We start from the raw sequence: 14,852 nt of genomic DNA, 5'->3' as shown, positions 1-14,852 counted from the left end.
CTCAGCGACGTCAGTTGTTGGCAACAAGTGTCGTCATCAAGAAGTGTTCCCGTCGAAATGCCGCTGAAATTCGGCGGCATTTCGGTGGGTGCTCCACCGCTGCAGTGGTCCTTCGTCTGGTGCCTGCCAGATGAAAAGGTTGGGCACCACCGAGCTAGAGGAATACTTTGTCTCCATTTTCAGTAAGGATGCTAATGTAGAATATGGGGGCAAAGGCAGGATGGCAAATGGGTGCGAGTAAACAAATGCAAATGGTCTTATTTAAACTCAAACAGCTTCATATGTTCATGTTGAGGTGACTGGCTAAGCTCCATCCCAGAATATTAAAAGAATTAGCACAAAACATTTTAAGTCTAGTAGCAAAGATTTTTAATAAATCTGTCAGATTTGGGGTGGTACCATATGACTGGAGAACAGTAAAAGTAGTACCTATATTTAAGAAAGGGAAAAAAGGTGATCTGGACAACTAAAGACCTGTTAGTCCGACCTCAATAGTATGTAAGGCTTTAGAACAAATTCTGAGGTGAAAAATCATTAAAGATGTGGAGGCAAATGAAAAATGGGATACAATACAACATGGGTTTACCAAAAGTAGGTTGTGTCAAACTAACCTGATATCTTTCTTTAACTGATATCTTGGAGCTAAATAAAGCCTTTTATTGATATCACATGGGAAATTATTAGTTAAACTGGAGAAAATGGGGATTAGTACAAGAACTGTAAGGTGGATGAAGAACTGGCTAAAGGGGAGATAACAGATTCACCTAAAGAACTATTGAGCTGGACGGAGGTTACTAGTGGAGTTTCTCAAGGACTGGTGTTGGAACAAAATGTATTTAACATTTTCATTAATGACCTTGGCACAAAAAGGAGGAAGTACTAATACAATTTGTTGATGACACAAAATTGGGAGGCATTGTCAATCCAGAGGAGGATCAGAATGTGATACCAGAAGAACTGGATGACCTTGAGGACTGCAGTAACAGAAATCAGATAAAATTTAACAGTACAGAGTGCCAAGTCATGCAATTAGGAGCTAACAGCAAGAATTTCTGTTCTAAACTGGGGAATCATCAATTGAAAACAACAGATGAGGAGAAAGACCTGTGTGCATTAGTCAACTGTTTGATGACTATGAGACATCAATGTGATGGGGCAATGAAAAAGGCAAAGGCAATCCTAGAATGTAACAGACAAGGTATTTCTAGTAGAGATAAGTAAAATATATTTATTCATGTCTAACTTAGTGATATTGTTAGCAGAATTTTTGGAAGGCTTCTTGATCCATTGCTAACTTCAAGCACTCAGCCACTGACCTCCCAGGGATCTGCTGCACACCATCTACACATCTCCTTGCTGGTCGTCCCCTACTGCAATGACCTGCCACCATTCCTTTCCATAATAACTTTTTCAAGTTAATTTCCATCTCTATGCCTGATGTGATCAAAATACATAAATTTGCACCTGCTGATATCTGACAGCAGGGTCTGCTTCTCTCCAACAAGGAAATGTAACCAAACGGAGGAAGAGCTGAATCATTCAGGGAAGGAAACTGGAATCCACCCTCTGTACTTTCTCCCACGAGAAGTATCCAGTAGAGATAGGGAAGTATTAATGCCATTGTACAAGATACTGGTAAGACCTCATTTGGAATACAGTGTACAATTCTGATTGCCCATGTTGAAGAAAGATTAATTTAAACTGGAACAGGTGCAGAGAAGGACCAATAGGAGGATTAGGGGAATGGTGGATCCACCTTACGAGAGAAGACTGAAAGAGTTTGGCTTGTTTAGTTTAGCAAAATGAAGACTGAGAGGGGATATGACTACTCTCTGTAAATACATCTGGGGGTAGGCACTAGGGAGGGAGAAGAGCTATTTAAACTAAAGGACAATGTTGGCACAAGAACAAATGGTTATACATTGGCCATGAATAAATTTAGTCTGGAAATTAGAAGACTGTGTCTAACCATCAGAGAAGTGAGATTTTGGAACAGCCTCCCAGTAGCAGAAGTGGGAGCAAGCAAACTAGATTTAAAATTGAGTTTAATAAATTTATTAATGGGATTATATGACCAAGTTGCCTACGATAGCAGGGGACTGCACCCAATGACCCAGGGGGTGCCTTCCAGGCTTATGATCCTCTGAAGCAGGGGGAAAAAGATACCCTGTGAAATACCACTGCATTTTATAGTGAAATTTGTGCAAAAAAAAAGTATTATACTATGCACTGACTTTAAATGGGAATTTTGCAAGCATAGAGAACAGGATGTAGTTTTTCTTTTATACGTTGTTTACCGAAATACCACCCAAATGAAATGTTGTGTTTTGGGCAAAGAATCTCTCTCTAAGACCAAATCATTTTTGTCAAAGTTCTGAGAGGTTGAAAATATATAAATAAACCCAACCACCTCCCCCCTCATCCAAGAAATCCCCACACCATCCAATACACACATGTAAATCTGAACCCTAGAACTGTTGTCTTGAGAATGGAAGAAAAGACGGTTACTCACCTTTGTAACTGTTGTTCTTTGAGATGTGTTGCTCATATCCATTCCAATTAGGCGTGCGCGCGCCATGTGCACGTTCGTCGGAAGATTTTTACCCTAGCAACACCCGGCGGGTCGGCTGGGTGCCCCCTGGCGTGGCGCCGCTATGGCAACGAATATATACCCCTGCCGACCCGTTTGCTCCTCTGTTCCTTCTTGCCGGCTACTCCAACAGTGGGGAAGGAGGGAGGGTTTTGGAATGGATATGAGCAACACATCTCGAAGAACAACAGTTACAAAGGTGAGCAACCATCTTTTCTTCTTCGAGTGCTTGCTCATATCCATTCCAATTAGGTGAATCCCAAGCCTTACCTAGGCGGTGGGGTCGGAGTGAGAAACTGCAGAATGCAAAACTGCTAAGCCGAAAGCTGCATCGTCTCTAGATTGTTGCACCAGGGCATAATGGGAAGTAAAGTTGTGTACCAAAGACCTTGTAGCTGCTCGACATATCTCCTGAATAGGTACTCGAGCTAAGAAGGCGGCCGACGAGGCCTGGGCCCCGGTAGAATGTGCGGTAATATGACCTGGAGAGGCATGAGCTAGATCGTAGCAAGTCCAGATGCACGCTGTTACCCAGGACGAAATCCTCTGAGAAGAGACGAGCTGGCCTTTCATCCGGTCTGCCACTGCAACAAAGAGTTGAGGCGTTTTGCGGAAGGGCCTCGTACAGTCAATATAGAAGGCGAGCGCCCTACGGACGTCGAGCGAATGTAATTGCTGCTCCCTACGAGATGTATGCGGTTTGGGGAAGAAGACCGGGAGGAATATGTCCTGGTTGAGATGAAAGGCCAAGACTACTTTAGGGAGGAATGCCGGATGTGGGTGTAGCTGCACCTTGTCCTTGTGGAACACCGTGTATGGTGGGTCCACCATCAGAGCCCGAAGCTCAGAGACTCTCCTAGCTGATGTAATGGCTACAAGGAAGGCTGTTTTCCATGACAAATATAGGAGTGAGCAGGTTGCCAATGGCTCGAATGGGGGGGACGTAAGTCTCGTCAGAACTAAACTGAAGTCCCAGGAAGGGGCGGGGCATCATATCAGAGGAAATAGACGCTCCAGGCCTTTGAGGAACCTCGAGACCATAGGGTGGGAGAATACGGAGTAGTCACCTTCTCCGGGGTGGAAAGTAGAAATAGCCGCCAAGTGCACTCACAAAGATGAGATAGCGAGACCTTGTTGTTTAAGATACCAGAGGCAGTCCAAAATAGTGGGGATGGGAACCTCCGTAGGTGCGACATCCCTCGTTTGACACCAGCAAGAAAACCATTTCCACTTGGCTAAGTAAGTAGACTGAGTAGAAGGTTTCCTGCTACCCAGGAGTATCTCTTGCACCGGGGCAGAGCAGCGTAATTCTGATTGGGTTAACCATGCAGGAGCCACGCCGTTAGATGGAGGGATTGCAGGTCTGGGTGGAGAAGCCTGCCGTGGTCCTGCGTTATCAGATCCTGATGAAGGGGCAGGGGGATCAGGCTGGCTATCAAGTGGTCCAGCAACATGGTGTACCAGTGTTGTCAGGGCCACGCAGGGGCGATCAGGATCAGTCAAGCTCTGTCCCGGCGAAGCTTTACGAGAACCCTGTGCACCATCGGGAAGGGTGGAAAGGCATAAAGCAGGCGGTTCGCTCAAGAGATTAGGAAGGAGTCCGATACTGAGCCGGGGGCGAGACCCCGGAAGGAGCAGAACCTCTGACACTTCCTGTTGTTGCGGGAAGCGAACAGGTCTATGTGGGGAAAATCCCACTTCTGGAAGATGGAATGTACAATGTCCGGGTGAAGCGACCACTCATGGGAGAGAAAGGATCTGCTGAGATGGTCTGCCAGAGTGTTCTGGACCCCTGGGAAGAAGGACGCTACAAAGTCTATAGAGTGGGCTATACAAAATTCCCACAGTTGGATCGCCTCCTGACAAAGGGGGGAGGATCATGTCCCTCTCTGTTTATGTAGTGCATTGCTGTTGTGATGTCCGTGAGTACTAGAACACAACAGCCCTGCAGATGATGTTGGAACGTCTGACAGGCGAGGAGGGCTGTCCTCAGCTCCCGGACGTTTATGTGCAACACTAGCTCTTGAGATGACCAGAGGCCTTGCATGCGACGATGGCCTAGGTGTGCCCTCCAGCCGAGAGACGACACGTCCGTCGTTAGGGATACTGAGGGCTGTCTCGGTTGGAACGGCATTACTGCACGTACCAGGGAAGGTGTTAGCCACCAGTTGAGGGAGCCTAAGATGCTTCGAGGAATGGTGACGACCATGTCTATGGCATCCATGCCTGGGTGGTAAACTGAGGCAAGCCAGGTTTGAAGGGGACGCAGGCGTAGTTTAGTGTGCTTGGTTACAAAAGTGCACGCGGCCATGTGACCGAGAAGGCTGAGGCAGGTGCAGGCCAAGGTCATCGGAAAAGTTTGAAGGCTTTCTACGACCAAAACTAGTGTCCGAAACCGGGGTAGTGGAAGGCAGGCTGTTGCGAGTTTGGAGTCTAGAATGGCCCCAATGAATTCTATTCTTTGAGTGGGCACTAGAGTAGACTTCTCTAGATTGATCATCAGGCCCAACCGCTCGAATAGGTCCGTGATGATGGCAACATGCCTGGTAACTTGGGCCTCGGGAGGTCCCGCGAATAAGCCAGTCATCTAGGTAAGGAAAGACGTGTATTCGCCGACGACGGAGGAAGGCGGCCACTACAGCCATGCACTTTGTAAACACACGCGGGGCGGTGGAGAGGCCAAACGGAAGGACCGCAAATTGAAAATGTTGATGGTGCACCATAAACCGTAGGCATCGTCTGTGCAGAGGGTAAATGGTGATGTGAAAGTATGCATCCTTCATATCGAGAGCAGCGTACCAGTCTCCGGGATCCAAGGACAGGATGATGGTCCCCAGGGACACCATGTGGAACTTCAACTTCTTCAGAAAGACGTTGAGACTGCGCAGGTCCAGGATGGGTCGCAGACCTCCTTTTGCCTTGGGGATTAGGAAATACTGGGAGTAAAATCCCTTGCCCCTGAACTCCTCCGGCACCTCCTCTATAGCTCTGATGAAGAGGAGCATACGAACCTCTTGCCAGAGGAATTGCTCGTGAGAGGGGTCCCTGAAGAGGGATGGGGAAAGAGGGGGCGAAATAAATTGGAGGTGGTATCCAAATTCAACCATGCATAGGACCCAACGATCTGAGGTTAACTGGGCCCACGCAGGGAGGAAGGAGGAAAGGCGGTTGGAAAACTGAGGGGGATCCTGGGGAAGGATTGGTGCTCTGCTCTCGGGCGCACCTTCAAAAGTTCGGTTTTGGTCCTGCTGATGGTTTGGCGGGACCATTATTCTGGCCCCCTTGGGAACCCAATTGCCGTCTGCGGTTCCCGCGACCACGCCTCCTGCTAAAGTCTTGTCGTGGCCTGTGTGGGGGGTAAGGGTGCTGAGGCTGGGTGCGGAAAGACCTTCGTTGGGTTTGCAGAGTATGCAGCCCGAGGGAACGCATGATGATGCGATTATCTTTGAGACTCTGGAGTCTAGGGTCTGTTTTCTGAGAGAAAAGGCCCTGTCCATCAAACGGAAGGTCCTGAAGAGTGTGTTGCAGTTCAGGAGGTAGACCTGAGATCTGCAACCATGATATTCTCCGCATTGTAATCCCCGAGGCCACGGTTCTGGCCGTCGAATCAGCAGCGTCGAGTGAGGCCTGCAGGGAAGTCAATGCCACTTTCTTCCCTTCCTCCAGATGGGCCTGGAATTCTGGGCGGGAGTCTTGTGGGACCAGTTCAATGAACTTACCCACCGATTGCCAGGTATTATAATTATACCTGCTGAGCAGGGCCTGTTGGTTAGCCACCCGCAGTTGAAGGCCTCTGGCGGAGTACACTTTACGCCTCCAATAGATCCATCCTTCTAGCCTCCCGTGATTTTGGGGTAGGGGCTTTCTGGCCATGGCGCTCTCTCTCATTCACAGATTGAACGACCAGAGAGCATGGAGGAGGATGGGTATATAAGTATTCGTACCCTTTAGAGGGTACCATGTATTTCCTTTCCACGCCTCTGGCCGTAGGAGGTATAGACGCCGGAGATTGCCAAATGGTGTCCGCTTTGGCTTGAATGGAACGGATGAATGGCAGAGCCACGCGAGTTGGGGCATCCGCCGACAGTATGTCTATGACTGGGTCTTCCACCTCCGGGACCTCCTCCACCTGGAGGTTGATATTTAAGGCGACTTGCCGGAGAAGGTCCTGGTGGGCTCGGAGGTCGATCGGGGGTGGGTCCGATGACGAAGTACTGGCTACTGCCTCGTCTGGTGAAGAGGAAGACGACAGACCCGGCACGGTTGGCTCATTTAGTGACTCCTGTTCCGGAGAAGCATCAGGGTCCGGGAACACCTGAGGGTCCAGAGCCAGAGCCGAATCGTCTGTACCCGCTGGAGGAGGGCGGCTAACAGTGGCCTCTAGTGCACGATGTTCCGACGGGGTGGAACGAGATGGAAGCGTGGGTTCGCCTTGGGCCTGGTGATATGCCCAAGGTGTCCAGAAGAACCACTGAGGCGCTTGTTCCGTGCCCTGAGCCTCCTGGAGGACACGGCTCTGCCATTCTGAATCCTCATATGCGGCGCTGTCAGCGTGCGAAGACTCAGATGAGTGCCGTGATGGCCATGTCAGAGCAGATAGCACGTGAGGAGGAGCCCTGTATGCAGGGTACCGTACGTCGCGCAGCACTGGAGAACGGTACCGGGAGTCGTACCGGTGCCGAGAGGTTGACCGGGACCTGCGACCAGCGCGGTGCCGGGAGGTCGACCAGGATTGTGAAGCTGTATGGTGAGAGCGGCTGCAGCGTGAACAGTGCCAGGAGGTGGACCACCATCTGGAGTATCGGTCCGCAGAGCGGGATCTTGAGCGGTGCCGTGAATACGACCGGTACCGAGAAGGAGATCGGTACTGGGACTGCGAGCGGCACCTAAATTGGGACCGGCGGCGAGATCAGGAACACTGGCGAGACCTCGATCTCGAGTGGTGCCTGCCTGTGGCGTTGATGGAAGGTGGCTGGACCAGGACAGGCTTCCCTGTTGATGCAACAACCCGCACCGGTGGCGCTGGGGGTTGAGGCAGGGTGGTCTCTGTTACGGCAATGAGTTCCCTCGCCGTTCAAAAGGTCTCTGGCGTGGTGGGAACGATAAGCTCTACTGAGGCGTGTGCCAGGGAGCTGTCATGCACGGGACCTGATGGCTCTTGCATGGCCGGAATCAATGGTGCAGAGATTGCCAATGCCGCAGCAGCTGTTGGTGCCGGGTGACTTGGTTTTGGCTGATGCTCAGACTGCGGTGTAGATATCGGAGCCGCAGGAGCTTTGACCTTCTTGGCACGTGGGGAGAGGGAGCAGTGCCGGGCTGGCTTCTGGGCCGGTGACGGCTGGTGCCAGGGCATCTTGGCGGTGCCGGCGCTGCCCGGTGCCGACGAGGCACTTTTCCCCGGCGCGGACTGTGTGGCACTCGATGCCGAAGACGGAGGTGTGAGGGCCCCCTCCATTAGGAGCTGCTTAAGATGAAAGTCCCGCTCCTTTTTTGTCTGCGGCTTAAACGACTTGCAAATCCGGCACTTATCTGTAAGATGGGATTCCTCCAGGCACTTTAGGCAGGAGTCATGGGGGTCTCCCGTTGGCATCGGCCACAGGCAGGCCGAGCACGGTTTGAAGCCCGGTGAATCAGGCATGGGCCTGGGCACCAGGAGAGGGGAAGGGGCTAGTCCCCAACCCTCTGAAGTATATACACTGACTACGTTAACAAAAGGTTAATAAAAGTATTAACTACAACTATAAAACTATATACACAATAAGTACTAGAACGAGTGAATAGCTAGGGAAGTGGAGATCAGCTAAGCCGCGCTCCACTGTTCCAACGACCAACAGGGGCGGTTTAAGAAGGAACTGAGGAGCAGACGGGTTGGCAGGGGTATATATTCGGTGTCATAGCAGCGCCACGCCAGGGGGCACCCAGCCGACCCGCCGGGTGTTGCTAGGGTAAAAATCTTCCGACGAACGTGCACGTGGCGTGCGCACACCTAATTGGAATGGATATGAGCAAGCACTTGAAGAAGAACTCCCAATTTAAGAAATACATTTTGAAATCTTATATGGCATGGACTCCAGCTAAATCAATTGCTGAACTAAAAACATTTTGTTCTTTCAGATCTGGAAATTATTTCTTGCACAGTATTAAAATTCTGAACAACCATCATCATGCTGTGTAAGAATTCTAATTTTACTTGGCTTAAAGATCATTTTTCATGACTGTAAGCATTATGATGGTAATTTTATCCATCCTGATCTACATCTGAATTGTACAGAAAGCGAGCTTTAACTTAGAGAAAGAACTCCTTTGCTTTAAAAAAATCTAGAAGGGCTTCTATCTTTTACAGAGTTTGCCATTAGAAAGTCAACATTTACACACAATTACCAAACAGTAGCACCAGATATCACATTATTTCCTGTATTTAGAATAGCTGTGTGTTGCTGACAACACTGTGTGGCAAGCATGGATAAACGCTGACTTTTTAATGGCAATCACTGTATGGGAGAGTGCCATCTTGAGGACACCACTTTGGGTATATAAAGACCAAATTTTATGGAGAAGCCCACAGAGAATAAGTTTACAGAAAAACTCAAAGCAAAACAATAATAGAGGAAAGATACTGTATGTATTTCCAGGACAATTGACACCTTCCTTCCTAGCTCAGAATTATATTGCTGTCCGAATTACAAGATTTCATGAGAGTACTATGGTCCCCATGCTTACCTCCAGGTCTGTGAAAAGCCCTTGGTTGTTCTGAAGTATGGCATACATGCAATGTGCGACTGTAATTGCATGCTTCCAGTTGTGGTAGGGCACACGGCGATAATTCTTCTTTACAGACATAGTAAAACGACATAGCTTTTCAAGTTCAAAGCTTCAAAGAAAAAAATGGGTGAGAGAGAAGAAACAGAATGGAAAAAATGACAATAATTCTAATTCACCCAAAAATAACCCACTCTTTATAACAAAAAATATATGATTTGGTTCCCTTTCTAAGACCTATTAGAATTATGAAACATTTAGATTCCAATAGTGAGAGTATAATCCAAGGTGGTGGTCTGATTTCGGTCTGCCATGTTCTAATGCCGTCAGTCAATCTTCCTAAGTAACTCTCAGAGTTCATTTGCAAAAAACCCTCAGAATCCCTGACTGTTGCTTCCTTAAACAGATATCTACTGCTAATAATTTCAAGAGAAATAATGAGCTTAAAGTGGGCAATGTTTGGCAAGAAAACATAACAATTTCTCCTCTTTTCTTCTTCTTTGATACATTTTTGTCTATGACTCCATTCCAATTGTTGGAACATGCAGCGGGTCCAGAAAGAGTCTCACTGGCTTTTTTACTGGGTTATTGTCACTCTAACCACAATTGACGTCCTCTGAACATAATCCATGTATCAATCCAGATAATTTGAGAGGCTATTTTATTTAAGGAAACCTATCTGTAAGCCTGTTTACCTACCATAATTACTTAAAACAAACTGGTGGTCAAAAGAAATTGGAGGAGGGGGGTAGCAGTAAAAAGGATTACTAAATCAGCATTATGTGATTAAGCATAAGCACGCAGCATTAAAAATATCTACCAGCATCACCGTTTCTGATTGTCAGTGTATTTATGTGGCCCCTGTCAAAAAAGTGTCTGAATGTCTCACAATCACTAATGGATTTTATCCACATAACACTCCTGCAAGATAGCAGGAAGCAGTATTCTCATTGTTACACAATGGAAATTTAGGCACAGAATAGTTTAAAGGTAAAATTTTCAAAAGGCCCTGCATGACCTGTCGAAGGTCACACAGTAAATCTGTTGAACCCAAGTCTTTGAATTAAACCCGAGTCTCCTGATTTCCAATTCTGTGCTCTTTCAAACTGACCATTCTTCCAACCTATCATCACAGTTTCTTTGAACTGGGGGGTTGTTCTGTAGCATGATAATTTCTTCTACATGACATTAGCTAGTTACTATACTGATACTGACTGTGTGTCTAAAAATGGAGGTTACTTACTTACTTCAAGATAGATGGTCCCTACCGGTATTACACGTGGGCATGCATACCCATGAGAGGAATACACATGGAGACCAAAGAAGAAATGGCAGTTACTTACTGTAACTAGAAGTTCTTTGAGATGTGTGGTCCCTATCTGTATTCCACTCAGAGGTACGCATGCGCGTGTGGAATACACAAAGGGTCCAGCACTCAAAGAAGAACTAAAACTTTGATTCTATATAATAGTTCCTCATTAATAGTTACATTTCATACACAATACTTCACTCAAGTTTAAATGCCTGGATATTGAAATGTATGTCATATGCATGATTACCAACCACATGGTGAGTTCTGCAATATTATGGCTGAACATGGAAAGTTAAGGATGACGTGGACACTTTAAGCATAAATCCCTTCCTTTTAGTTGGTGTGAATTGACTGTCTGACCTCATCTGGGTGAGTTCTCTTTGGTTCTCTTGCTCTCTAATATAGTGGCATTATTAATGTCCTGGTTTTACAGTATATGTGGGCTGAAAAAACAGAGCTAAATGGCTCTGACCTATCATGTAACAATGTAAACACATTTACTATAAGAAGCTATTTAGACAGAAAAATATAGTACTTCGTGCTTATTATTTACTATCAGAACATTTACAGAACTTTAGCCTTGCATCAGAAAAAAACGAGAGGCATATTGTCTTTCACAAAATGTTTGGTGTTTTTTCTTCATTTTTTTAAATTACAGAGGTTTCAGTCAGACATTTTCAAACATTTGTTAAAAATATTCTTTGAAATAGGATATTTCTCAGAACAGACACATTACAACGATCACTTCCATGCTGTTCAAATATCTGTCCGTGACTACTTACTTTCAGAAACTACTAAAGTATAGGACAATCACCACTAAAAGCAAAACCACCACAGACAGGATACCTCAGCCGAGAATATAACTATTCCCTCTACTGCTGTGCTCTCATTAGAGGGCAGCAGTATATTACTTCTCACTGGGAGCAAGCAAGAAATTGTTACTGGAGTTGCAGCTCTTTCACTACACTCCCTCTCCGTGGACAGCTTAACAGCTACACTCTACCTTTATACAAGACTGTGCCAAATGGCATAATTCTAACCCTCAATACCCTCAGCATCTGAATGCAATGTTATGACAGTTGCAGACTTTGATTTGGAGAGATAAGAAGCTTTTTTCTCTTTCTATATATATTTTAAAAACATATATGAAACGTCAAAATAATAAATATATTTGGATGGGTTGAAGGATGTTAAATTCCAGGCCTCCCAATCTTGACAGTGTTCCTCTGAAAATATTTTTTCTCACATCTATTTATTTTTTAAAAATATCTGTGGACTGAGACTCACTAAGCAAAGTTTCAACTTGGTGCAATTTTTTCCACAACAAATTGAAACCCCTCGGAAAACAAAATTTAGAAGAAGAAATTTAGAAGTAAATTTACCCCCTATCTCTGGAACCAAAGACTTTTGGCATTGGAAACAAGATGATTTTGCTGTGAAGTAGGGTGCTGTAATTAGGAGGGGCTACTGCTCATCCACTTTGCAGCATGGAGGCAGAAGGGAGCAGAGAGGGTCAGGAATGGGGCAGAATAGCCATTCATGTCTTCTATTCTTGTCCACTGTTGTAACAGATAATATCTTTTTAGACACTATTTAAATAATATTTTAAACTAATTCAGCAGCTATATTTTGAAATCCTGTGTAGATGGACCTTAGCTCTCCTTTACTATTGAGAGGTTACTATGGGGGGGACAAGGATAGCTCAGTGGTTTGAGCGTTGGCCTGCTAAACCCAGGGTTGTGAGTTCAATCCTTGAGGGGGCCGTTTAGGGATCTGGGGCAAAAATCTCTTAGGGGTGGTATGTGGCCTTGCTAGTGAAGGCAAGGGTCTGGACTTGATGACCTTTCAAGGTTCCTTCCAGCTCTATGAGATAGGAATATCTCCATATATAAAAAGCTGTCATCATCCTTCTCACTGAGCAGCAGCAGATGCATATCCATTCAGAACTGAGCAATGCTGCTGTTTACTCAGAGGGCCGTTGTCCAACAGGAACAGTTTCCTCACTTGGAACTGAACTCACTTACCCCACAACATCCCCAGCCCTACCAGCTGAGGAACAAAACCTGGGCCTGGAAATCCAATTTGCTTACTAGATTCCTGTGTAGATGAGGTGTACTATGTTACTAAAAAAAAAATATCCATGCCTGAGGAGTTTCATTACTATATATATTAAGAAAAAATAATAATAATAATCACAGAACCAAAATAATAGTGATGAAAAACACTTATAATTCATACCAGGTTGCACCACAGGACTGGTGGACCATGTAGACAAAAATGGCTGGCCAGACATCCTCATAGGGACCGATATCAAAGTGGTATCTGACATAAAGAATATTTAAGTTCAGCAGCAGCAAATATATTTTAATTCTTATTGTAATTAGGCTAAAAAGAGCTCGATGACATACTCACCTGGCAGCATAGTCTTGTTTCTGAACTATATTGATGTTGTTGACCAGATCCTCAGCTGGTTCAAGTTAGTGTAGTTCCACTAACTTCAATGAAGCTATGCAGATTCACATCAGCTAAGGACCTGGCCCTATTTGCTTAATAGAAATATCCTCCCTTTTTAAGAGAACTATATCGTTTAAAGAATGTGTCAGACAGTTACCAGAATCTTCTTTGTTGAATTAGGATAATGAGGGGAGTTATGATGTCATTCAAAAGTATTCAAACTCAAATTAATCTTTTGCCACAAAAAGCTGTAAGGATGGCTCATATATAATGAGAAATTCACTGGTGTTTTCAGGGCTGGTTGAAAATTACTTATTTCAAGAACTGGATGCAACTTCCACCAGGTTTCATTTTTGTAGGAGAAAAAAAATGAGCTTTTTCTACTTAATAGAAACTAAATTAAAATGTCAAAATTTATGGATTTAATACTGTATTTTTATGCTTCATTAGTTGATGTTCCCCCCCCCCCCCCCCCCCGTCAGATCAACAGTCACAGCTCGTGTTGGGAGGCCAGCATAGCAGAGCTGCATGGTCGTCCATTATTAATTAACCCCTTTCATTGCACCTGCTGTGCTGAAATGTTCTATTTACTTCCCATTGAATCTAACTAAATGTTAAGAGTGTCTGCAATACACTGAACAGCACAGCAGGTGTGTCAGATCTGAAGGTAGATGAATTGTTCGGAAAATGATTACCTATGTTCAGATTCTAGAACAATGGGGGGTTGTGTTGCCAGAAAGAAAGCCTGCCCATATTTAAAAGTAAAAATAACTTTGTTTAGGAGGTGGGTTATATAATATCATTCAACAAAGCATTAGAAATTATACTGCAAAGAATATCCTACATTAACGCCTAATGCTGAAAACTGCTGAGCACTCCAACAAGCAAAGCACTTAAGCACATGTTTAACTTTAATCATGAGTAGTCCCAGTTAAACTTAAGCACATGCATGCATGCCTTGCTGGACTGGAGCCAGAGTGCTCAACGCTTTGCATCACTGAGCTTCTGTATTTTCATATTTTTTGTGGTTTGCTTTTTATATGATCAGAAAGTCAGGTGTTCCTTACTTGGTTTCCCCAGGAAGCCTCATTCACTACAGGAGGACTGGTAGGATTAAGATAGCAGAGATCCCATGCAAATAAAGCCTAATTAATAGATCTTTTTTCTCTACATTCCTTGGGCTTGATTTACTGTTGCTGTGCAAAATATATCGTTATTTACACGTGCAAAACGGATGCAAAATGCTTCTACTCTGATTAGGTAACATTTTACATCTGTGTTACACTTATTTTGCACAGATATAACAAGGTGCAAGGCAATTCAAAAATCAATCCTGATAGCTTTAGGATGTTTCTTTGATAACAGTTTCCACAAACCCTTTGTTGTACATGGAAAATGTATTTTTATGAGCCAAAGACAGGTTATAGCTGCTGCTGCTGAAATGACAAAAGACTCACAGTTCAATTTCTTTGCAGATGTGGGTAGGGAGTGCGCAGTTCATGAGATTTTGCCATTCTTCTGCTGTACAAACACTGTGATAGGACAGCTTCTCCATCGTTACACGATAAATACACTCCGAATGGCGAATTCTGTGGTACATCTGAAAGAACAATTGTTATTCATTAACACTGGACTTCGGTTACAAAGATAAAGCCTTGTTTCCCTCAAGATCAAACATTTATTCTTGAGAATAAAGGCTTACATTTTCAAAACTGACTAGTTACTTTGGATGCCCTG

General features: G+C 45.1%; 1 protein-coding gene across 5 annotated transcripts in view; it reads right to left on the bottom strand.

The window, feature by feature from the left end:
• The window catches only part of PDE10A (phosphodiesterase 10A), a 601,549-nt gene that overhangs the window by 26,127 nt on the left and 560,570 nt on the right, over positions 1 to 14,852 (bottom strand). For 4 of the 5 annotated variants that reach the window (XM_050949040.1, XM_050949037.1, XM_050949041.1 and 1 more), the window contains exons 14-16: positions 14,573 to 14,715; positions 12,900 to 12,983; positions 9,311 to 9,461 (exon numbers count right to left, since the gene is read on the bottom strand). In XM_050949040.1, the coding sequence (XP_050804997.1) occupies positions 9,311 to 9,461; positions 12,900 to 12,983; positions 14,573 to 14,715 (378 nt within the window). The remainder of the gene's footprint in view (positions 1 to 9,310; positions 9,462 to 12,899; positions 12,984 to 14,572; positions 14,716 to 14,852) is intronic. The other variant, XM_050949038.1, reaches the window with a different exon arrangement.

Source organism: Gopherus flavomarginatus, chromosome 4 (genome assembly GCF_025201925.1).
Source record: "Gopherus flavomarginatus isolate rGopFla2 chromosome 4, rGopFla2.mat.asm, whole genome shotgun sequence".
Taxonomy (NCBI): domain Eukaryota; kingdom Metazoa; phylum Chordata; order Testudines; family Testudinidae; genus Gopherus; species Gopherus flavomarginatus.
This window is presented reverse-complemented; position numbering and strand designations above follow the sequence as displayed.